The 22987-nt window shown below is 36.5% G+C and overlaps 1 protein-coding gene across 2 annotated transcripts; it reads left to right on the forward strand.

The window, feature by feature from the left end:
* Nucleotides 1–1074: 1074 nt before the first annotated feature.
* Nucleotides 1075–22007, forward strand: LGSN (lengsin, lens protein with glutamine synthetase domain). Of its 2 annotated transcripts, XM_005518122.2 has the most exons (4): nt 1075–1104; nt 8005–9001; nt 19047–19225; nt 20808–22007. In XM_005518122.2, the coding sequence occupies exons 1-4, from the start codon at nt 1075–1077 to the stop codon at nt 22005–22007; spliced, it is 2406 nt and encodes an 801-aa protein (XP_005518179.1). The 2 variants fall into 2 exon arrangements, with proteins under 2 accessions (XP_005518179.1, XP_087909854.1); XM_088053728.1 differs by lacking the exon at nt 1075–1104 and having other exon boundaries at nt 7921–9001.
* Nucleotides 22008–22987: the final 980 nt, after the last annotated feature.

Genomic DNA, 22987 nt, shown 5'->3' on the forward strand with positions numbered 1-22987 from the left:
TGAATACTAGCAAACTGCCAGTTGTTGCCTACTCTAGGCTGTGACAAGTGGGGCAGTTCAGAATGGGGTAGTCACAGAAACTGATGGAGTCACAAATGTAGGATCTCTGGCCTACAAGAAAAGGAAGGATTTTCAGAATCCCAGTTTGGATCTTGGGCACTTATATTTATGCACTAGACTGGTGATGCCCAAGATATTTGGGAATTATAGTTTGTTTTCTGCTTTTTTTTTTGTTTGTTTTTTTATTAATATTAAAGTAATGACAAACCTGGGTTTTCACATAACTAAATGCCAATCTGAACATCATGTTTACTTTAATTTATTGAGTGACAGGTTGTCAGGTAGGGTTGCTGTAAGCACAACAATATGACCATCCTTTAATTTTATGTCATCCAAAGGAACTTGAATTAATGAAATGTCAGTTAAAAGCAGTCCTTTGAATACATATTAAACATGAAAAATAATAAAATAAAAAGACAGAAAAGCTTAACTGTCTAATCTTTGAAATATTTTTAGATATCTAATGCAAAAAACGACCCCTCTCCAATACAACCAGATGCATCACTATTAATTTACAATATGCAAGCCAGAATAACTGGCTGGTGCTGCATGTTGTTCTTGCAGTGTACTGTGCCTTTCAAATCCCTGTTCATGTGCAGCAAAAACATACTGCTGTTATAATGCCCAGTATAGGTTTTACCTCTAAGGAGCCTAACAATAGCTTCTATTCCAGAATAGAAATGGCTTGTTACATGACAAAAGCCTTTTGTGAGAAGAAAAGTTGAGCAAACCAGTTTTATGCTCAGCTGTCTTTGTTTCCAGGCAGGCAGCTAATAATGTGTGTTTGTCAGTTTACTACTTCCGCGCTGTTCCAGAAAGCAGTGCTCTTGGGCATGACTCGTTGAGGTTGCCCTTCATGGTTCATCATCTGAGTGGCCTTCTGGGAAAAGAACTTTACAGCAATTCTGTTTGAACTAACCTTCATTGTGTCTGTGCCTATAAATATGGGATATCTTTCTACTAGATTTTTACTAGGCCATTTCTTATGGTGACCTGAACTAGAATGAAGTGGACATGAACAAAAAGGAAGATCTTACTCAGCAGGTAAGAGACTGATCATGAATGAATTCTGAGCAGATATAAGGTATGAAATACTTGCATCTACCTCAAGATTTCAAATGGGTGTGGTGTACCTTTTGAATTATGTGCAAGGCTCTTCATGCATGTTGAACATGGTCTGATCCTGAAGGAAATGAAGGTCAAATAAAGAGGCTTCTTGTTTAAGCTGAAAACACTCCATTTGTTTTAGAAAGCAAGGGTGAGATTTTGACTTCCAATTAGTTTCATTTATAGCTTTATCAAATGTAACAGAAATAGATATCTTAAATCTGATCCTATTAATGTTATTGGGGAAACATATTGGCTTTGACTTCATTAATGTAAATTAAAGCACTACAGTCTATGCATCAGGAGCTGACCCGGGTTAGAAAGTGACACTCTCGAGTGAGGCTGCTGACCCAAATGGAAATGCTTTGTTTCTATACATGTGCATTTTAAAACAGATTCTGGACCTGATTTCATGCTTTTGTGGTCCCAAACCACTGTGAAGGAAAGATCAGCTTGTTAATTTTGAGAGTCTGCCTTATTTAGGGATTTTCTTTTTTAACTGTGCAGGTAGCATAGTCAAGGAGAAGTAATTGCAAATAATCTTGTTACAAGGACAACTCTGTTGCTTTGAAGCAGCAAGATAATCAACAACCTTGAGAAGCTTGTCTGGTAATTGCATATGTAGTGTGAGGGCTTTGACTGGGTGTAACAGACAAAGGCAGATGTTAGATGTGAAATTAAATAGCACAATATTGTGAGCTAACCTCACTCCATTCATTTTCACATGAAGGATATTAGTAATCTTGAGAATATTTAAAAGTTTCAAAGAAGAAAGGAGACTTTTTCTGCTCCTCATGTTGCCACACATCTCCCTTGACCTATGACAAGTTTGTGCTTCAACTTCTCCAACTGCGAAATAATGAGATGTACCTAACATTTATGCCACTTTCACATCCTTCACAATGAGGTTTTCACAGCATTAAATCACTCTCAAAGAGCCACTTTATCAGACAAGGTTACTGAGGGAGAAATTAGTCACAGCAATATCTTGACAAAGTATGTGATCCTCATAGTTTCTTGCTTACAAACAGCCAGTGTCTGTTTATCGTCACGTGCCTTGTTTTAGCATTGCACCCAAGAGCTAAAACCTCTCTCTGTGCTTGGAGACACTCCCTGGAAATATCTGTGTTGTCCTCAGTACAGCTCCATGGCAAGATTCTGTCCTGGTTCAAATCTTTGTAGCTCCAGTGACTCCAGTGAAGCTTCATTAATTCCCAGCAGTAGATAATTTGTTCTTGCATCCTCTGCTCCTTCGCTGCCTGGTTGCTGGGGAAGCAGCAGGGCAATGCTTTCTGCCTGCCAGGGAAAGGGGCAGGGAAAGCACTTGGACACAGAACTACTTGCTTTATGGGTGTTCTTGTGTGAGATCTTAAGCAGCATCTCCTGCTGACTTGGCTTCAAGTGTTTGAAATTCATTACTACACAAAAAGATTAAATAAACTTGATGTACCAACCTGGGAGAGCTGTAAAGTGCAACCTGGTAACAGCCAGACTGGGACAGAAAAAGTTCCTCAGCATTTAGAATATGACAGTATTTGAAACTCTGAAAAACTTACTATTGAATTAGAACTGGAAAAAAGTTCAAACAATGTGAATAATGTCCCATGTCAGCATGGCCTGAACAACATTTTTACACTTTTTTAGACTAATTTCAGTTTTTCATTCAGTGAAAAATTCATTCATTCAATTTCAGTGTTTTATATGATTTAAAAAAAAAATAAAATCAAACCTAAATGAAGCAATTAACTTTTCATAAATAAAATATTCATCCAACCAAAACATGTATATTTTTGATTTTCATTTTAGTTTCCCATGTTTTTCTACTTCTTGGGCTTACCAGATTTTGCCATTTAGATGTTCTTTGCAAAAATAGTCTTTCATTCTTAAGAAGTCTATAGCACCAACTCAAAAAGATCATCACAATTTGACTTCTTAACAAGCAGTTAATGAAATTAAATGAAAAATGAGAATGTGACTTAGCTGCTATTGTATTTTGTTGGAAGCTTTCATCACTTTTTAGGTAGTCAGTACGAGGAACATTGAGTTATTTTGTTGATTAGGCATACTAAAGCTCCTGCTAGAGTTTCATCTTGCCTCTTTCACCTTTTCCTTTGATAGAAATCCTTCTGAAGCTATTCATCTGCAGTTACTCAGAGCTCCTTTTAAACTAACTGTTTCTCTCTTTTTTTTCCCCCTTTTAAATGTTTTACTGACAATTTCTTTTTCTCATTTCCATATCTCTTTTTGTCAATATGTTTCTGAGAGAGGTTTATACAATACAATAGTTTTTGCAGTCTTGCCTGAAGTCATGACACAAACAAAAAGTAGGAGAGAAATGGAAAGTTCCCTCTGCAGCATCTGAATTTGCCACATAGAACACTGCAGATATATTTTCAGTCCCCTATATATCATTTTAAGGCAAAAGTTCAAGAATTGCCCTGGATTTTCACCTGTTTCACACACCACAAACCTCAGTATTTGTTATTCCTCCCAAAGGCAACACTTTACATTTCCAATGCTCTCAACTTGGCAGGTTTACAGATGAACTCCCTTTTGGCAATGCTGTAGTTCATGATATAGTTAATGCACCACTCCAGAGCTGTACAAACCCCCAAAATGAACACAAACTGATTAAGAAAAATTGCTTTAGATTTATATTTTCTATGTTACCACAAGATATATAATTTCCCTCAGATGTAGAATCCTGGTGGCATGCCAGAAATGGCACTTAGTTTGGTTAAGTAGAGCAAGAAATTTCATCTGCACAAGGCTGAAATATTTGCCTGCTGCTACTGTCCTCTATTCTCTCCTCTTCCTACCTGCATGATGCCTTAACATGCTGCTGTAAAGCTTAAGTGTAGGCCTTACCTGTTGATAGTCAGAGACATCCAGACTGTTGTGTACTCAGGGTCCCACAGCAGGCACGTAGAGAGGATGAGTAAAGCTGTTATTTATGAGTTGAGATTATCCAGAAAAGGAAATGAAGTGTGATCCAGCCTGCTCTTCCTGCCTCTTGTGGGACTTGCAATGGTCCACCTCTACCTGAAGCCTCACCAGGTGCAAACTCCAGTGCAGAGGGGACCGATGTATCAACACAAATTGCAGCCCTGGCACAAGTAGACCTAACAGAAATCAGAACTTGGGGAAGTACCAATAAATATCAATGAAAATTAACATCTGGTAAAACTTTAGAAAGAAAAATTGAAATCTCAGCTCTGTTACTTAATGTGGCCCACACTGTTTATATTCTGGAGCTGATCCTTCTGGCAGGAATATTTGAATAGCTGACCAAGCGTTCACTTTGTAACACAGAGAAGCAAATTTCAGAGCTGCCAAGACCTCTAACTTAAGGTGCGAGCAAATATTTGAAAATCAGCAAACAAAAATTTATTGATACTGAAACAAATGTTGGGTAAAAGAACTTTAGAGTAGCCTATTTCCTAATACTGTTGATGCAGAGCCACAAAAAATGTAGGAACATTCAGGAAGGAAATTAAATGTAGTCAGAATTTTTGCTGTATTAATGCCATGACTGTTTTGCTTTCCTTTCAGCACAGCACAACACATGGTTCAATTAAGTTAAGTAGTGATTTCTAGCCAACTCACTTGTACTGTATCTCCTTCAAGGCACTATTTCTTTTAACCATCTCCATCTTCTCTAGAAAAAAAAATAATTCCTTTCAAGAAATAAAAATTTAAACAGATAATTAATAAGTCTTATTCCTGGGTGGTCTTCACTCTGTACCCATGTACTAAGCTTTTTCTGAAGGGAGACATCACATAAACTACTAGACAAGTCTAAATCTGTGTTATATCTCATGCACATGACTGTCTTTAATATGAAGAGATGTTGTAGTGGTACCTTAGATTAGAACAACAATTAGAATACAAACAGAAATATTTATTTCACTGCAGAAAATATTGTGAATAAGATGAAATGAAATGAAAATTAAAATGAAAATGAAAAATTATTTTCTTCTAAATGGAAGTCCATAATGTCCAAGTTTATTTAGAAATTAAGCGTCATTTTCCTGCAAAAAATCACAATGTGCATTTTGCTGAGGACCTAAAGTAATGTGTAGGTTGTTCTATGTATAATTGTAAGAGTTTTGTTTATTTGAAAGTAAAAATGATCACTGTTTTTAAGAGTAATGGGTACAGTATTTCTTTTGGGTCTAAAATCAAACTGCTGTACCATAGCCTAATTCTTCATGGAAAATAAACCCTTTGCAAACTGCTGTAGACACATGAGTTATTAGAGGTCTGTTGCAAAAGAACATTTCCATTTACAAACTTGCAAGTGATCAGTCCTTATCCTGATCATGTCTATTCAGAAGGAATTTGTTTTGTAAGGATTATAATGTAGGACTGGTACCTTGTGTTCATTAAATCCTTTAGAATGACTATTTATATGAATAAGTAGTTTTCTGACATTTTGCTGCTGACATATGAACAATCCTTTGGTTTGCCTGAATCAGTAAAGGCATTAAAAAAAATTATGAGCTCAACTTTCCTTCAGTGGTTTTGCTGAACATTTTTTAGAGATCTATAATATGGATAACAGGCAAAAATTTGGTCTAATTTAAAAATTTTCAGTAGCTATCAGCATACATTATAAAGCAGAAATGCATATGGTGTTATGATTATGTTACTGGTTTTGAGTCACTCAAGGAGACAAAAGAATTCTGAAAACCCCATAAATTGTAAATTAAGATATTCTGATGATGGTAGCTTCTGCCACAAAATATATTGAAGCAAATATTTTTCATAAATTAATTAATAATTTCTTTATTACTATAGCCTTCATAGCTGGAACTCATCTCTACTTTGTCTCAAAAATAGTGCTATATGTTTAGAAATTTAATATGATGAATCTTTTATTTTAAGACTTGTCTTTTTCCATTTGGCAGACCCCAGTTCCTCCACCCCTACTGTTTCTCCCCCAACTTCATTCCCTTTTTGTATTACTAAGGAAAGTATTAAAATTATAATTCTGAATTATAATCTGCTTTTGTCCACTTTGCTTTTCAAAAAAGTTGTTTTTTATGTTTCTCTTTCATAATGATACAGAGCTGTAAGAAATTCTGCATGAGTGAATGTGCAGGGATATCAGCAAACACCTAGATTTTATGGGGTATTATAGGTGTGTTATGGGAATAAACAAAGTCCTTGGATGAAGAAATGGGTTTGTTAAACATGGAGTGCTAAAACTGGAGTAGGAAGGGACTTTTGTTGTGAATGCACCAGTGGCTGTGTTTGATGGGCATCACAGGCATGTCTCTGCCAGAATATGTGTGTGGGAGTTATGGGTTTGTCCTCCCCACAGAGCTGCTGGCCAGCTGCCTGCCACTCCAGCAGCAGTGTCCCAGGGAGCTCCAAAGTAGCTGTGCACACAGCCTGTCATGGAAATTTGGGGCAGGCAGGAGAGAGGGAGGAAACATTCCTGTGAGCTCTTCATTAGGAGGGAAGCCATAAACCTCTTTGACTACAAAATGATGGAGAATAGCATGGTGAGAAATAGTGAAAAAAGAGAGGAATGATGAAGAAAAAGGGAAGTTGTTAATGAACTTCATGTGGACCACGTAGCTGCTTCATTTAATATGCACATTGGATGCTGCTGCCTTTCCTTCTACGTGCTTTTGTCTGCCAACATAAATCACTTTTGCCTTACCCAGACTGGCATTCACTTTGCTTTTGTGCAGATCCCTTCCTCTGGAAATTCAGAAATTGGAGAGAGTGCAGACTATTCCTTTGTGGAAAAGGTAAAGAATGGTCTCATTCAGAGGATATCCCTTGATTTCCCAGTGTTTTTACAGGTTCTAATTCTAGCCCAACCCAAGCAAACATAGGAGTGATCCTATCTCTTAAATCCATACTTGAGTAGGTGTTCATTAGTAATATAACAGTTTGTGATTGGCTATACAGTGATTTTGAGTGAACCAAGTTAGGGAGTCTTTTTTTAAGACATTGTGAGAGGAAGAATTCAATCACTATCTTGATAATTAATCACAATATTGACATCAGTGCTATTTTTTTATTTTGAAAGTGTCTGGTTTTGATTTCCTATCTCTTTCCCTGTCACCGTCAAATTAATCACACCTGAACTAGGATCAGGATACTTAGGAGAGATGATGATCCAGATGCTTTATATGTTTGGGGATAATGCAAGCACATTAATTTTTGTAGCTCTGTTTTGCACTTTTCCTGCAGGTTTACATACATTTTAAAATCTGCTCCCACCACTACAATATAAACTATATCAGTGCCATATATAAAGGTAAACATCAGGTTCTTTCTTTCCTATTTAAACATCCAAATATGAGTTTTTTCCTTTTGAACACTGTTTTGAAAGTTCAGTTATTTGTCCAAAATATGTCCTGAAATTAATTTAAAAGCTGCTTATTTTCAGGTTTCAATCCTCACACTCATAAGAATTTCCAGTGTTCTGTGTTTCAGGGCTATAAATTTCCTTTATAAATACAAATACTTTTAATATGACCAGGAAGATTCTTAATTGTAAGTACTAAAGTACACTTTTTCAACTTTAAAGGACATATGTTTGGCAAATTATGTCACGCAATGTACTATTTCTTATAATCTACTAAATCTGCCTAAGAGCAGTATTATGAAAGTGTTTTCTCCAATTTTGTTCTAAAACATAGGAAAAATAATTCTGTGAGATATTTTAAAGGTCAAAATAAGTGTTCACAGAGACTTCCATCATCAAGAAGTAGTGGAAGTACTACAAGGTAAATGCAGCAGGTGGTAGTGCTCCATTTCTACGTTCTGTGTCATTCATACATGTTGTTTGGTTGTGTATTTTATTGCTGGTTACAGAACACATCTGAAAGTGACAATGATGAAGTTGATGGCAACAATATATGTGGTTTCAGAAAGAAAAAGGGAATCAAAGGTCCTACAAAGTATGTTCCTCCTCTAGAAAATGAGAAGATGGAGCTGTCCCACACCTCAAAAATCCCAGATCCTTGTCCCCTTAAAGGACCCACTGGCTGCTCAGAACTGCCATCAGAGCAGTGTCTCCAAAACCCCACTACCTGTCCTCCAGTACAAAAGGACAGAGGAAGTCATGACAACTCCAGTTCTGGCAGTGATGGTAAAGAAGACAGGTGTGGAGAAACACGAGAAACCCGGGAATATGCTGATACTGGGAAAAGAATATTAGGAAAAATGTGTGAGGAAACAGACACAGCGGCTCAGATGAAGCTGCCCACGGCTGTGCAGCCTGCAAGGGGTGCAGAGAAAGGTGTCTGCATGGAGGCAGTGCAGAGGGAGAAGGACAGTGAGCAGGCTGGGGGTAAACCAGAACAACGGGGTGGGATGGAAGAAAAAATTATCAAGTTTCATGTGACAAAGATGGGCTCCCTGGGAAGCGCTGCATCCATGCCAGGGAGCCATACTGCCGAGTCCTTCAAGGGGGCACCTGGCATTTCTAAACGAAGTCTACAAGAGCTGAAAAACCTGCTGAGTGAAGGTCGTCTGCCCTCTCATGGGCCCAATTTCTGTGGCAAGGCAGGTGGCACTTTTGCTCAGAAAAATCTGAAACCCCAGGAGAAAGCAGCTGACAAGCAGGGCCGGCCCTTTGACACTTTTAGTCCCCATTTTGGCAAAGAAAAGCAGAAGTATCTCAGCTTCCACAAGGAAGGAGTGGGGCAGCAGAGCAAAACCGCCCTGGTCCTCAGCTCTGCCGGCTCTGACCAGCAGCACCCAGTGGGAAGCGATGTGGATCACCTTATTCTGGGACTACCTGCAGCTCCTACTCCCACAGAAAGCTCAGCTCCTGAGGTTCAGTTTGACTCTTCCGCAGGCCTCGACGGTAAGGATTCTTAAACATCACCTGCTCTCCTCTTAAAGAAAATGCTCCTGTTGTTCTGTGGCGTTTTGCTAAACTGTGAACTTAAGTCAGAGCTAGTGCATGAGAGAACTGGCACCTGTGGTTTCTGTGTGATCAGGATGGATTGGATATTGCACTCTACATCTATGCTGCTTTTTTTTTCTTTTTAAAAAACAAGGCATTTATAAAGCCCAACTGCCTGCCAAAAACTTTCACGCACAAGTGCTCCTGTCTTTTTCACTAAAACTGAAATATTTCCTCATTTAAACTGAGTGCAGGCAGCATTTCCAAAAATTCTGCTAGACACTGCAAAGCTCTGGTGGCATCTGTGCTTCTTAAAATTTCCTTTTTTAAAAATATTTCCAGCAGTAGAAATTGCTCCCGTGTAGGGATGATGTTTTCTATTATTTATCTTGTGAGAGAACTGGAATGCAAAAACATATTTTATAAATTATATGAGAAGAAAAGCAAATGAGGCAGAGAGGATTTCCACTTATTTTCATGCTGCTCAATAAGTCCATTATGGGAGTGTTTATGGAGACAATTAATTGCTACTAATAGGCTGTGATTTCTTTTTAAAAGCTTCTGGGCTAGCTGGATCAACAAACTGAAAACTATTATTAGCTGTGATAATGTAATGGGCTTGAACAGTTTGTTCTGTTTCCAGAAGCACAAAAACACCATTTTGTCAGTTGTATGAATATGAGATTAATACATTTCCATGAGCATCCGCCTGAGATCACATTATAATCTTTCCAGGACAAATATCTTTCCTTTTGACCTATCTTACTGATACAAGAAATATGAAGCTCTTCATTGATAAAATATTTTATCCATCATTAACTACATAAAATACCCCAAAATAATAACAACTAAATGTTTACAATAATATTAATATATCCTGCTTTTTTCAGGTTCCCTGACAGATGGATAGAAACCCTGCTATAGATACTCTGAAACAGACAATTTGAACATGTTGTTAGTTGCTGCAGGACTTCTTGGTAGACATTTTGTATTACCTGTTTTGAACAAGTCTGAAAAATATATCCATGAACAGTATCAGTGTTTACTCAAGACACTGCATGAGAAATACAAAGCTTGGAAAAGATACTTCACACTTGAACCATTCATTTTCTATTCATGTCTATTAGAATAATTATATTATTTCTCAGCCTACACTTGATGCTGTTCCCTTTCTAGACTACATTGTTTTTCACATTGATAAAGGCTAGCAAAATTCATTATCAAAATTTTATCACTACTGTGTTATCATTGTCTGCAAAACCAGCAAGTATGTTTTAAAACATAAGACTAATTATTCTTTGTCATAGCACCACTTACAAGGTAGAGGGAACTGATGAGATTAATTGTAGATTCCACAGGGAGATTTCAACCCAGTTGTAGCCACTCAACATGAAGTAGTTAATCCAAGCTTATTACCTAGTCCATAGAGACAGGCATTTTGTCTTCAAAGTGGTATTAGGGGTGGATGAAAAATTGATCACTGAATGTGGGTGTATATTTCTACTCAGTGGGGAAGAAGTCCTGTGATGATTAGGTTAGGTCATTTTTCTAACTCTGAGATGCCTAAAGCTACCTGGGATTAATCCTACCCTGTAAGACTGCTGGTAGTGATAGCAGAAAGAGACTTACAGATGAGAATTAACTATGAGGGGAGCTGTGAGAAAACTCTTTTGTCTCATCAGAAAAGTATTCAATATCAAACATTTTGGAATCTCATGGGGTTTGGATTCCATTTAGCTTTGACCGAACAAGTTGTAGGGCTCACTGCATTTCAACGAGTAAACGGAATGCACAGAAATAGTTTCTACTTAATCGGAACTTGATGTGCTCAAAATTTAATTTTCATTGGATACATTCAGTAACTTGAATGAAGAAAAGAAAGTTTTACATAAAATTCTGCACTGTTTAATGAGCCTTTGTAAAAACAGTATTTAATTGCTGCCTGTAGTAATTTATTGATTGATAAGATCAAGTCCTAAATATTTTCATTTTTTTGAATAAAACATTATGTTAAATATTTCAGTTACCAAATTGCCTGAAGTCTTGGATCTAAGGATATCTTAACACTGAATAGATCTGAAATACAATCTCCAATAATTTGCAAGTTTTCAAATATTTAAACTTGCTCAAATCAGAAAACTTTGTCCAAAATATTTGGAAAAATTACAAGAGGTTATATTTCAGGTCCACTCAGTGTTGAGATATGGCCAAAACAGGAATATACTTTATTGTTATAAAAGGACACACTTAAGAGACAATCTCTAGAGATCAGCAGTAGAAGGTTAAAACATGTAGCTGAGCATCAGTGATTCAGAGGATTTATATACAGTCATGTTAGTTACATGGCTAACATCTCTCTAAAATGATAAATCCATGTATTTTTTCCAAAATTCTGGTTGGACAATGTGGAAATATTACTGCATGTGCATTTTGTCCATTTCTTGTCAGATCTTTTGTAAAATAAGTGCTTGGGCATGGGAAAAAATAATAGAAAAAAAGCAGATGTCAGATTTTTGGATTAGTAAGAAAAATGGTACTTGAACAATGTCAGAGAAACTGAAGATGAAGCTAAAGCTAAAACTCAATCTAAAGTGCTTTTCCACGGGAAGACAGAAACTAACACATGCAGCTAATTAGATGAATATACTGACAGCACTAACTCGAATTTAGGAATTTTATTTGCCAAAGTGTCTATATCTGATAATGATGTGCATTTCTGCAAGTTGGTCTGTAGTCATCAATTACCAGGTGCTTCTTAAGCCACTAAGTGCCTGCAGTCTTGGGAGACAAAGAGGGAGGATTCCAGTCAATAAAGAATTAGAAAAAGAATAAGGGTAAATGATGTGTGTAGTATTAAATAACCATTCATAGTAAGTATATGCACACAGGATGAATTCATATATGTGCTATATGAGTAGTGTATATAGCACAAAAGGTAAGTGTATATTGACCTGTCTGAACTGAAATCTTACCACATGCTGCTCTGCATGTTACTAAATTAGAATATTAATATTATAGCAGTCAGAGAGGAGGCCAAAGGCAGTAAGTTCATTCAAGCAATGTGAAGCACCCAAGGATCATGATACCCCACACTCTTGGTGTATCATCCCCTCTGACACTGGGATGTGGGCTGCCAGAGCCAGGGACTGCAGGTGGCTTCAGCAGCCACATGCACTGCATATGGGCAGAAGGATCAGCTGAGCCTGGTGACACCACACAGGCTGGGGAGAAATCACTTTTCTGGACCTTAGCAAACAGCATCACCCCCAGGCAGCTACCAAAAGTAGGTCCTCTCAACAGGACTCATATTCTTGAGTATATGTCAAGTATATGGCCCTGTAAATATGAGCAACATGAGACCAGGAACTGCTTGATAGAGAGGAAATTTTCTGAAGAAAATATGTTTCAGCTATGGCTGCAGGCACCAGTGGCTACCTAGTGACTGTTGAAATTTCAAGCGCACAAGAAAGTCTGAATGTTCCAGGAATCACATGCTGACACCAAACACTAAATTCCTTTGTTAACTTGGCTTTTTAAAGAAAAATATATCAAGAAGACACTAACAGGCCATATTTCATACTTAAAAGTGGATTTTATCAGGCCTACAAGAAATCTTGTTTTCTTCTACAGTATTAACCTCACGTTCTTACGCTTGACTTGTTCAAAGCTCTTATTGTTAATAATGAGGCACTAACAAATGATGCTACCTCATATTTACGGGCAGAATTTTGAATCCTTCAGCAAAGGAAAAGCCTAGGCTTTTCTCTCCATTGACATACAAAAATTTGCTCACAAATTCTGAACCAAATTTCAACTTCCCATGTAGTTTCACTGTCCTCTGTGCTCTCCTGGAGGAGACATGTCTGCCCCCATTGATTTTGCTCAGTAAATCTAGTCAGTCACAAGGAAATAGAAATGGAGACTCCTTGGGAGCTGTAAGTGGACAGTGCATAAACTGGATATAAGAGGTCACTTCACAGTCACTGCCTGTGCTGTAATTCCTGCAACATAACAGTGTCTTACTTTGGGACTTAGGACTGTCTTTTTCACTTGGTACCCTTTTCCACTTCGTATTTTACACAATCTGTGCCATTCTTGAAGCTCTCCTAAACATTCTTGAAGCTCTCCTAAAGTGAAGAACCAAAGACATACTGTTCCTTCATGTTCTTTCCTCATACCTTATCTGTGGTTCCACAACATTTTTCTTTCCTCTATGTTTTGAACTGAGCTGGAGCATAGCAGGGCTGAAGCTCAGCTCCTTTACAAACCTTCTTGGTTGCCCTTATTTTCTGTTTGAAAAACCCATCTTTTTTGTCTTTTTCTTTCCTTTTCTTTCTGAACTAAGCTATATAAAACTCAGCTTTTTTTTTTTTTTTTTTTAACCTAACAAATTTTAGTCCTTTATCTTCCATACTAATAGCTGAAATCTTCCTCCTCTGTGACTCTGTATGGTTTAATCTATATAAAAGAAAAATGCTCAGACAGGACTTCATCCAGTCTTTCTGATCTATTTTGTCCTCTCTCAGCTGAGATTTACCTCATCTGTCTCTGGTATTTGTCATAAGCTAGTCATTGCATGACTCTGTGTGAGAAAGAGGTGTATTCAGATTGTAATTATTCCCACCCACTGGAGATACTTACTTTACATAACAGTTAAAGGTTACAAAAATTGTTAGATTGGACCTAAGTGAAATGCATTCTCTTGTTGTGTCTGCCAGCTGCCTCTCGTTCTACAACATGTTCATGAAATGTTTAGTCCTTACCTTCAATACTGTACAAAGTCTCTTTCCTAGTTAACCTTGTTCCAATTAAACGTAGTGCTGTCTCATTCTGGAATTATTCAAAGCCAGGTTGGATGGAGATTTGAACAACTTAGTCTAGTGGAAGGTGTCCTTTCCTTTCCTGTGGCATAGGCACAGGAACTAAGGTTTCTTTCAATCCAAACTGTTCTATGAGTCTCTTGATTTTTTTTTAAAATTAGGACAAATATTTTTAGTCCAGAAGGGACTTCCCAGTTTGCAACAGTGAATGCCTTGGCTCACACAACTTTGCTCAGTGATTCTTTCCCTAAATCCAAATTTTCTGCCTGATTTTGAAGAAATATAGGCCAGTGTAGTTTCATCTTATTTAGGATTATCAGTTAGGTAATTCTTTTGAGTATTAAACAACTTAAATTTCTTTCAGACACCTGTATATTTTGTTTTCAAATCTTTTAAATTTTGTACACAACCATGATAATTTTCTCATTCACTACAGACAAGCCATTTTTATAAAATATCGTGGAATGTAGAAAAATATAGGTTATTTATTTTATCTTTCATTTATTAAGAGATGAAAATGTACTTTGCATTTGACTCTTAAAGATGTATCTTCTCTGAGAAGCTGTGGCATGTTGTCATACACTTTGGAAAGAATAATTAATGGCTGATTGAAGCTATATGTCAGTCTCTAAATTAGCTATAGAACTCAAGAAAGAGTTAAGCTTCTCCATGGTCATGCCAGTAAAAAGCCTGCTTTGCAATTAAGTTTAAAAGAGAAAACAGTCCTTCATGAGACAAAGAAATTAATAGAAAAAAATGAATTAAAAGTTTCACTGTCAAACAGATCAGGGCAATATTTTTACTGTCTCCAATCCTTTGTGAGTTTCTAGTATGTTTTCATATTTATCCCCCTGTTAAGAGTCTTATAGGTGAGTTAAAATATAAGGTAGGAAACAAATTTTTATGTACTTTGCTGCAGAAATCAAATCAGTGAACAGTTTTGTCAAAACTTTTTTTAGGTGAGAAGGAAAAGGAAATTGCATATTTTTCCAACTGAAGATGCTTCTGGTCACTATTCACATCAATACACCATTCAAATGCAACTCATATCAATTTACTATGTCAAAAAAACCAGACGTGAATAGAAAATAGCAATGAAATCAAATGTAGGAAAAGCTGTCAAAAAAGGTTTGAGAAGTAAAGGTGGTTAATGTTTGAAGGCAAAAGTGAGAACAGTAAATAACATTCTGTGCAAAACAAGCAAACTGTCTGTTCTTAAATATACAAAGAACAACAGACACATTTAAACAGGTTGTCAAAGGAATTTTCATAGGATTTAGAAGAGTGCAGTTGTGTGATTACCCTGTGGGATTCATTGCTAGTGAATACCATCAACACAAGGTATCTGTTTTTGCAAAGGGGGTAAATAATTGATTTTCAGAGCACACCATGTTAGGTTTCTAACATAGTAACCTCTTCCAGAACTGAGAAACTGTTTACTTTAGCTGTTGTGTGGTTTAACAAGGGACTACAGGGAAGGGTGCCCTTGAACAAGTTAAAAATGAGAGATTGATCTGAGATGTACATTTTCTTCTGTTTTGGCACTTTTCTGTTGCTGAGCAGGGAAAGCTGATGTCAGCTATTTGTCCCAGCTGCTCTTATCAATCTGGATGATTTCAATATTAATAATCTAAGAATGGCACCACTCTTCTGCTGTAAATATTAATTATTATTATTATTATTAGTAGTAGTAGTAGTAATATTTTTAGTTTTGTGTGATTAATGTTTTAAATATGTGAAGATAGTTTGTATTTGTAGCTATTTTGTACTAATTACAGTAGAAATAAGAATATTACCAATTGTTTCTCAGTGGTAATTTAAATGGGAGATGCAGACAGTACCATAGACAAATAAACATTAGGTTCTTTTCTGTGTCCTACCAAACTGATGTAGATATTTAATGATCTGCTTAAAGAAAGATGGCCAGTCTGGATTTCTATATTTGATTTTTAAAATGAAAATCTGAACAAAAAACTGAGAATCTCATTGAAGTTGCATGTTTATTTAAGGGGATTTTCTGAAAAGTAAGATGCTCTTATTTCTAGACACCCAGAAACCTAGAGAAAAAGCTATACTCATGAACAGAATCCTCCCTTAGAAGAATGTAAAACTTTTAGACGGTGATTCTAAAACAGCTAGGCCTGTCAAATATTCATTATCTACTTCACCTCTAGTAACTAATGCTCTGAATAATGACTATATGAACTGAGTAAAGACAGAGTACTCAGTTCCCTACTGTACCTTTCCAAACCTTAATAATTATTGGCATCATGGGTGTAGTTTGACAGTGATTTATGTGGCTACCAACAAAATATATTTTGGGTCCTATGCAGTGGAAAAATTAGCAGTTAGTAGTTATGCACTAAATATTACTTAAGAAATAAATCCCCTCTCATATTTCCAAAATCAATCAGAGGTGACATTTTTATCTATATTACAATTTACAGAAATATTATTTCAATGAGAAAGTTAATCTGCAAATGATATAAAAGATGAACTCTAAAAAGTATGTGAAGGCTGCATGACTGTTTCTGTTGACTCTAAAAGATTTTGGGAAAAGGCTCTTGTAGATGAATAAGTGTCCTTTGACTAGCAGGGTGTGTATGCACTGGTATATAGAGTAATTCCAGGCTAATACTAGACAAATATATAAAATTCATTCTCATAATTTAAAAAGATATATTTTTGATCATAAAAGACCAACTGGAGAAGACGAATTCTTGTTTCTTTAGTTATTAATTTTTGCTTTCTTAGAGTTCTATTGAAGCATTTTATGTTTATGAATTTTCTGTTAATGTTTGTTCACATAATGGAATTATGTGTTTATTTAAATAACTTTAGCTCAAAGACACACACATATACAATATTAATATAAAATTTATATGACATTTGGAAAATCACCTGTCATTGTTTAAATTAAGTATATTTGTAGCTATATTTTTAAACTGAATTTATGCATCAATAACATGAATGCACGTAACAGCTGTGTTTTTCTTAGATACTGATTTATATAATCTATCTCTCAGGAATACTGTTTAAAAGAATTAATTGGATCAGAATTAAAGTTGCTTTTTTTTCATGGTTCATATATTTTTGTCTGAAAAATATTTGTTCAGTAGATGAAAATTTAACAGAAAACATTTCAGGACATTTTAAGAAATACTTGCAAAATTTACTTCAAAAGTTGACTGATGTCAAGGGTTGTCAGCCAAGCCTTACTTTGAACAATACAAAGACATAAAAATCTCAGTGTGACAGATGGTTGACAGGAAGTGTTTACCATATTTTCCAAGAAAATTAAACATGTATAAAATAAAACATTGACCACTGCTTTAAAGGTAAAAGCTTCAGATTTCTGTCCCTGGTGTTAAAAAACTTCTCTTGATATAAGCTTTAGGAAGATTTTCAGAGCCTTTTGAAGTTCTATTAATCTATTGAACAGCCACAGTTTATACCTGTTAATAAACTTCTAAATAATGGTTATGTTCATAAAAAAGTCAAATCTGGTAAATGCCATAAACCAAAATGTTGTAGAACAATATTACAGGATGACTGAAGTGGTATTCAAATAATTTACTTGGTGGTATAGGCAAGACAAGGCCAGTCCTCCCTGCTCGCTCTTGTATTTTGGCAGCATCTGTAACAGAGTGAGTGTTACACAAAACATTCAAACAGGGCTTCCTTATTTAATGCTCATTTTTTAAAGGGCATGTTGCCACAGTGTTTATAGAAGACTTCGGGGGGGAAAAAAGCTATTTTCATAAGGAAGTTGGAGCTGAAAGAGACCAAAGAGAAAGATGTCATGATATCACGAGGAGAAGTGAATGAGGCAAAATTATTTTCTTTCTATTCAATTTTTACTCTGTTCTCCTATTTACTTAAATTTTGTGCTTTCAGCTGCCATTCCTCACTGAGCATTGTTATTACTTATCTTTTTCTTGCTTGGCTGACCAAAAGTATCCTCCTTGCCACCAAAGCTGGAGGATGCTCTAGTAATACTCAAAGATTCTGAGCAGTCTGTGACTACAGATGGATTTGTGGCCCTCTCAGGGAATTATCTGACAGTCTTGTGCTGGGCCAGCTGGTGAGCCTTCTCACAGCCCTGCAACTGGAAGTCCTACTTCCCCTGAAGGAGACAAGCTGTATTTGTGCCTGCTGGCTACTGCTAGAGGAGATCTGCTCTAGTTTGGGTAATTTGCGACTGGAGGGATTAGGATTGCTCCCACCAGCCTTCAGAGTGCCTCGGCATGAATCTTTAAACTTTGATTTGAAGGTTGGTGGTGAATGGTTGGTGTTGTGTATTTGAAACATCTGCAAAAATTCATCTGCACACATCTTCAAGAAGAATGAAGGACTTTTCTCCCTGAAATGTGAAAATAAATATATTTTTCCCAGTTTTTTGCCTGTTAATAAAAAATTTTATTCTTGGTTGTTTTAGTTTATTGTACTAAGTGGAAATTAATGCCTTATGTAGTTTAACTTGAATAAAAAAATACATAGATACTCAAAAGAAAAGCAGGCTGAGAGATTCAGGTTGGTGAAAGGAAGTTACTGTGCCCTTCTCTGTTCTCCATTGTTGGAGTTATACTCAGGTGTTACTGCCTTCATGTCAAGGAGTTTATTAGAGTCCTACAGCTTCTGCCATACAGTTGATAAGACATCTCCATAATAGGAAATGCACAAATGCATAAACTTCCCTTAAAAGTCACTGCCTGTGCTGGAGAAGGTGGCAATCCTCCTCAAGAGACCTTGAGAAAGGTTTAGTAGAAGACAAGTGCCCTTTCTATTATGTCTCTGTATCAACGCACTTTACAAAGCCATTGAAGAAACAGCACCTGCATTCTGTCAGTTTTCAGTGGGAAATAGGTATCCTGTTACTGATTTTACTCCTAAAAACACTCAACAAACCTCAAACAAATAAGTTCCTGGATTTATCATGTGTTTTCTTATTAACTTGAAAACAAGCTTAAATTATGGACAATTCAAAAAATTAAGGAATTTTATACAGGATGTCAGGGAAAAATAAGTGTGTTTATTTTCAAAACTCTTTCATCATCCGTATCTTTTTCTCATTTCTGTTTTTACACCATGCCACAATTTTCTACTATTGAACTTCTTAGGAAAACAACCTTATTCCAGCATTGGTTATTTTGTTTGACATGAACATTCCTCTTCACTTCTAGCATTCAACAGAGATCCTGATGCAAACGGCCTCAGAAACACAGCTCTCCTTTACCTGTTCTCTCATATTGAATTTATAAAGCAGCAGATGGCCAGGGACAACGTGCAGTTTGTCAGGTTTGAATCAATAGACCTCCATGGTGTGTCAAGATCAAAGAATGTTCCTTCTCGATTTTTTCAAGTAAGTTTTTTGTTTTCTAGTTGTACATTTTTGTGTTTTCATGCCTCCATCCTTAAATTATATTTTTTTTTAAACAGTTGCAGGCAGCAACTCCAACTTAGAACAAATTATCTGTTCCCTCCCCTTGCTCATGTTCCCAAAGAATCTAGACTACTTTCCTCATCGCAATCATTTATTCCTTTTTTCCTCCCAATTAGATAAGGCTAATAATTTCAGTTCTTTGAAGTTCTAATAATCTTTTCCCTCAGAAATATCTTTTCAGATTTAACACATTATAAATATTTTAGTTTTCTGAACATCTCTAAATTGCAAAATAGAAAGGAGTAAACCCTGAAAGAAATAAAATGAAAATAAAATCATTTTAGTTATGAGAAATTTCATATTTATCATTAAGATATGAAAATATCATGGAGTTGCACAAGGACTTAACGGCAATATTTGCCATAGTAATGATTCAGGAAATAAAAATCAAGTTGGGAAGCAGGATAAATTAGGTAGCAGTGTTCAAGGAGGGAGAGGTACTGCTATGGGGTAGTCACCTTTGACACCTTTTTCAGTGGCAAATGGACAGCTTAGACATTTTGGAGCAGAGTTCACCAGAGTGTGCAGTTTTGATTATGGGTATCATCATTGATACTGTTGACCACCACGTGCTTAAAAGAAGATTTCATTCGTTTGTTCATTCATTCATTCATTCATTCATATTAAGAGAAGCCACCATATGCAGTTTCCATCTGGATATGCAAAACTGGCTGTTTTCAGCTCTGAGCTTGCCCCTTTCTGGGCTTGTTCTGTCTCCTCTGCTCACACAAATGGAAATTTTTTCCCTTAGAAGAGCAAAGGTAAGATGTAAATATGAGCCAAATTCCACTTGATAGAACTTGGCCTAATTGCAGCTTTCATCAGAAAAATGTTTGATCATAAGGTTGTAAAGGTGGTTAATTGAAGGTAGATGATCCCTCCTTGGGGTCTTACCCGCATTTCATTTTCATCAGTTGAAGATTTCTGTTCAAATGGAGAAGAAAGTATAATTATGAGATTTTCTTACCTGGAAGTGCTTCCCTGCGTTTTACCCCAAACTCTTTAAGTCTAGAAAGTGAGACTTTTCTGTTAAATGTTGCATCTGAAAAACAGTATTTAAAGAGAAGTAACAGTCTGAATTGAACCGATATGAGTCTTGTGTGGTCACTTGGGTCTGTGTAAATAAAATGGTCAGAGGGTATATATAGACCACCTATAGATAAAAGTCTGACTTTCAAAGTGTGCACTTAACTGGTGATACCCATAATTACATAAACACCATGCATAAAATTGTTGAACAATTTTTTTGTCCTTTATGGAAATTGAAAAAATGATCATTGGTGTCATAGTTTCCATACCAGTCTTGCAGAACACTGTTCTGCCTTATAAAGACACAGTAATTGGCTCTTACCCTTCACATCAGGGTCAGTGCATTTTAGTGTTCTTTTATGAAAATATCATTGTTCTACCTGAGAATCTGATTTTTACATCTTTCATATACATAAAAATACCAATGAGCTCTTTTCTGGTTCGGTAATATGTCATTCTGCTCTGTGTTTAGGAGAAAGCAATTCATGGTATTGCCATGCCCAGAAGTTACCTTGAACTGACTCTGAATCCTAAAGATAATGAATTAGATTACATAAATGCAACCAATTTCAATTGTGACATAATTCTGAACCCTGATTTATCAACGTTTCGAATACTCCCCTGGACTGAGCAGACTGCAAGAGTGATATGTGATTCCTTCACTGTGCTGGGCACCCCACTAATGACCTCCCCAAGGCACATTGCCAAGAAACAGCTGAGCCAGCTTCAGGACAATGGTTTTTCTTTGCACTCTGCGTTCACTTATGAATTTTGTATTTATGGCATTACTGAGGTTGTAAATTCAAAGACAATATCCTTTCCTGCAGCCACAATACTAAATAACCATGACCAGACTTTCATTCAGGAGCTCATTGAAGGAATGTATTATGCTGGTGCCAACATTGAAAGCTTTTCTTCTTCCAGTGGGCCTGGGCAGATGGAGATCACTTTTCATCCAGGGTTTGGCCTAGATGCAGCTGACAGTGCCTTCACGTTTAGAACAGGCCTTAAAGAGGTGGCTAAGAAGTACAACTACGTGGCTAGCTTTTTCTCAGAATCAGGATTCTACAATTCCGGGGCTCTATCACACAGCCTGTGGGATCTCAATGGCCAGAAGAATTTGTTTTCTGCCGGTTATGGAGTTGAGGAGCTCTCAGAGCTTGGAAAAAATTGGTTGTCAGGTCTCTTGGCACACACAGCAGCTATTAGCTGCTTGATGGCTCCTACCACCAGTTGCCGCAAGTCTTATTCTAGATACAGCAAAGAATCGAAAGAGACTGTAAATGCAAGATGGGCATATAATGATAACAGCTGTGCCTTTAATGTCAAATGTCATGGTGGAAAAGGCACTTACATAGAGAATAAATTAAGTTCTGCTGCAGCAAACCCATACCTGGTCCTTGCTGCTACCATTGCTGCAGGTCTGGATGGAGTAAAGAGAGGACTCAGCTATGATGATATGCTTGAAGAAGAAAATCACACTGGTGATCTGAAACATTTGTCGATCCCTCTGAAACTAGAGGATGCTCTGGTTGCACTTGAGGAAGATTCATGCATTAAGGAAGCATTAGGCGAAACTTTTATCCGATACTTTGTTGCTATGAAACATTATGAGTTAGAAACCGAAGAAATGGATAGTGAAAGGAATAAATGCCTGGGATATTTTATTTAGAAGGAGCACTCTTCTGTAGTGGTGCTGTGTAAATGCATATAGTGAATGGCTAAGATTTTTGAAATTCGTACATATATTTAGAAATTTAATGCTTTGGGATTTTCCCCCCTCCTTTGTATAGTAAATTGTAATTACATTTAATTGTCCATGTACATTCATGGCAGCACAAAGCTGATGTATTCATATAATATAACATTAATAACATTAATTACAATAACAATATCAGGCTTTATTGCAATTAGCAATAACATTAACAGGCTTTTAAAAAAAGGTGGGGTTTTTTTGGGCAGATCTGCTGGTGAAAAGAAGAAAAGAGAAGGTGAAATGGAGAAGAGCAACTACGCAACTGTAACAGGAGTATTTAAGCTGCAGAAAAGTGGGCGTGATGGGGACAGTGATGAGGGGTGGGGTTCAGAACTGGGGAAGGCAGGGAATTTTGTGTTCAGCTTGGTTATGAGATTTGTTCCAGACTATTCAGTAACTGATGGGTTGCTAAACCAAAAGAATAAGAGTTTGATTTAAAACATAAGCTAGAACAATGAACATTGTAGAGAGAGGGGCAAAGGACTGAGGCTGTAGAACTTGAGAGGCAGGAATCTTAATGGACATAAAAAAGGCAGGATGCATTATATAATAATCTATATATCATGAATTCTGCTACTTCATATAGTTTTCAAGAATTATAGTTAATAAAGATACTAAAAAAATCAAATGGTGACTTGAAGAGGGAATAATTCATAGAAAGTCAGCAGTGCCAGGCCACTGTGTAGTAAAAAATGATCTGGTTTTAGATCTGTTTTGATGGTTAATGGGTTAATTCAGATTTAAATGGCAAATGAGGAAAAAAAGGGAAAAAGGCCAGAAAATTTAGAGCTTAAACTGTGCTTTGTTTGGAAACTTGATTTTATCAAGCATGAAGAAGATAACTGAGAGGAGAGGAGCAGAAAGAGTAGGTTGAAACCAGAATGAAAGAGGTTGAA

This window comes from Pseudopodoces humilis, chromosome 3 (assembly GCF_049639895.1).
Source record: "Pseudopodoces humilis isolate 2021_Gansu_Grassland_sample_001 chromosome 3, ASM4963989v1, whole genome shotgun sequence".
Lineage (NCBI taxonomy): Eukaryota > Metazoa > Chordata > Aves > Passeriformes > Paridae > Pseudopodoces > Pseudopodoces humilis.

Coding starts and splice junctions, on each gene's coding strand:
- LGSN (XM_088053728.1), top strand. CDS start 7,921: ATGCAGCAGGTGGTAGTGCTCCATTTCTACGTTCTGTGTCATTCATAC. Junction 9,002..19,046: donor CTCTTCCGCAGGCCTCGACG/GTAAGGATTCTT, acceptor CTTCACTTCTAG/CATTCAACAGAGATCCTGAT. Junction 19,226..20,807: donor TTCCTTCTCGATTTTTTCAA/GTAAGTTTTTTG, acceptor CTCTGTGTTTAG/GAGAAAGCAATTCATGGTAT.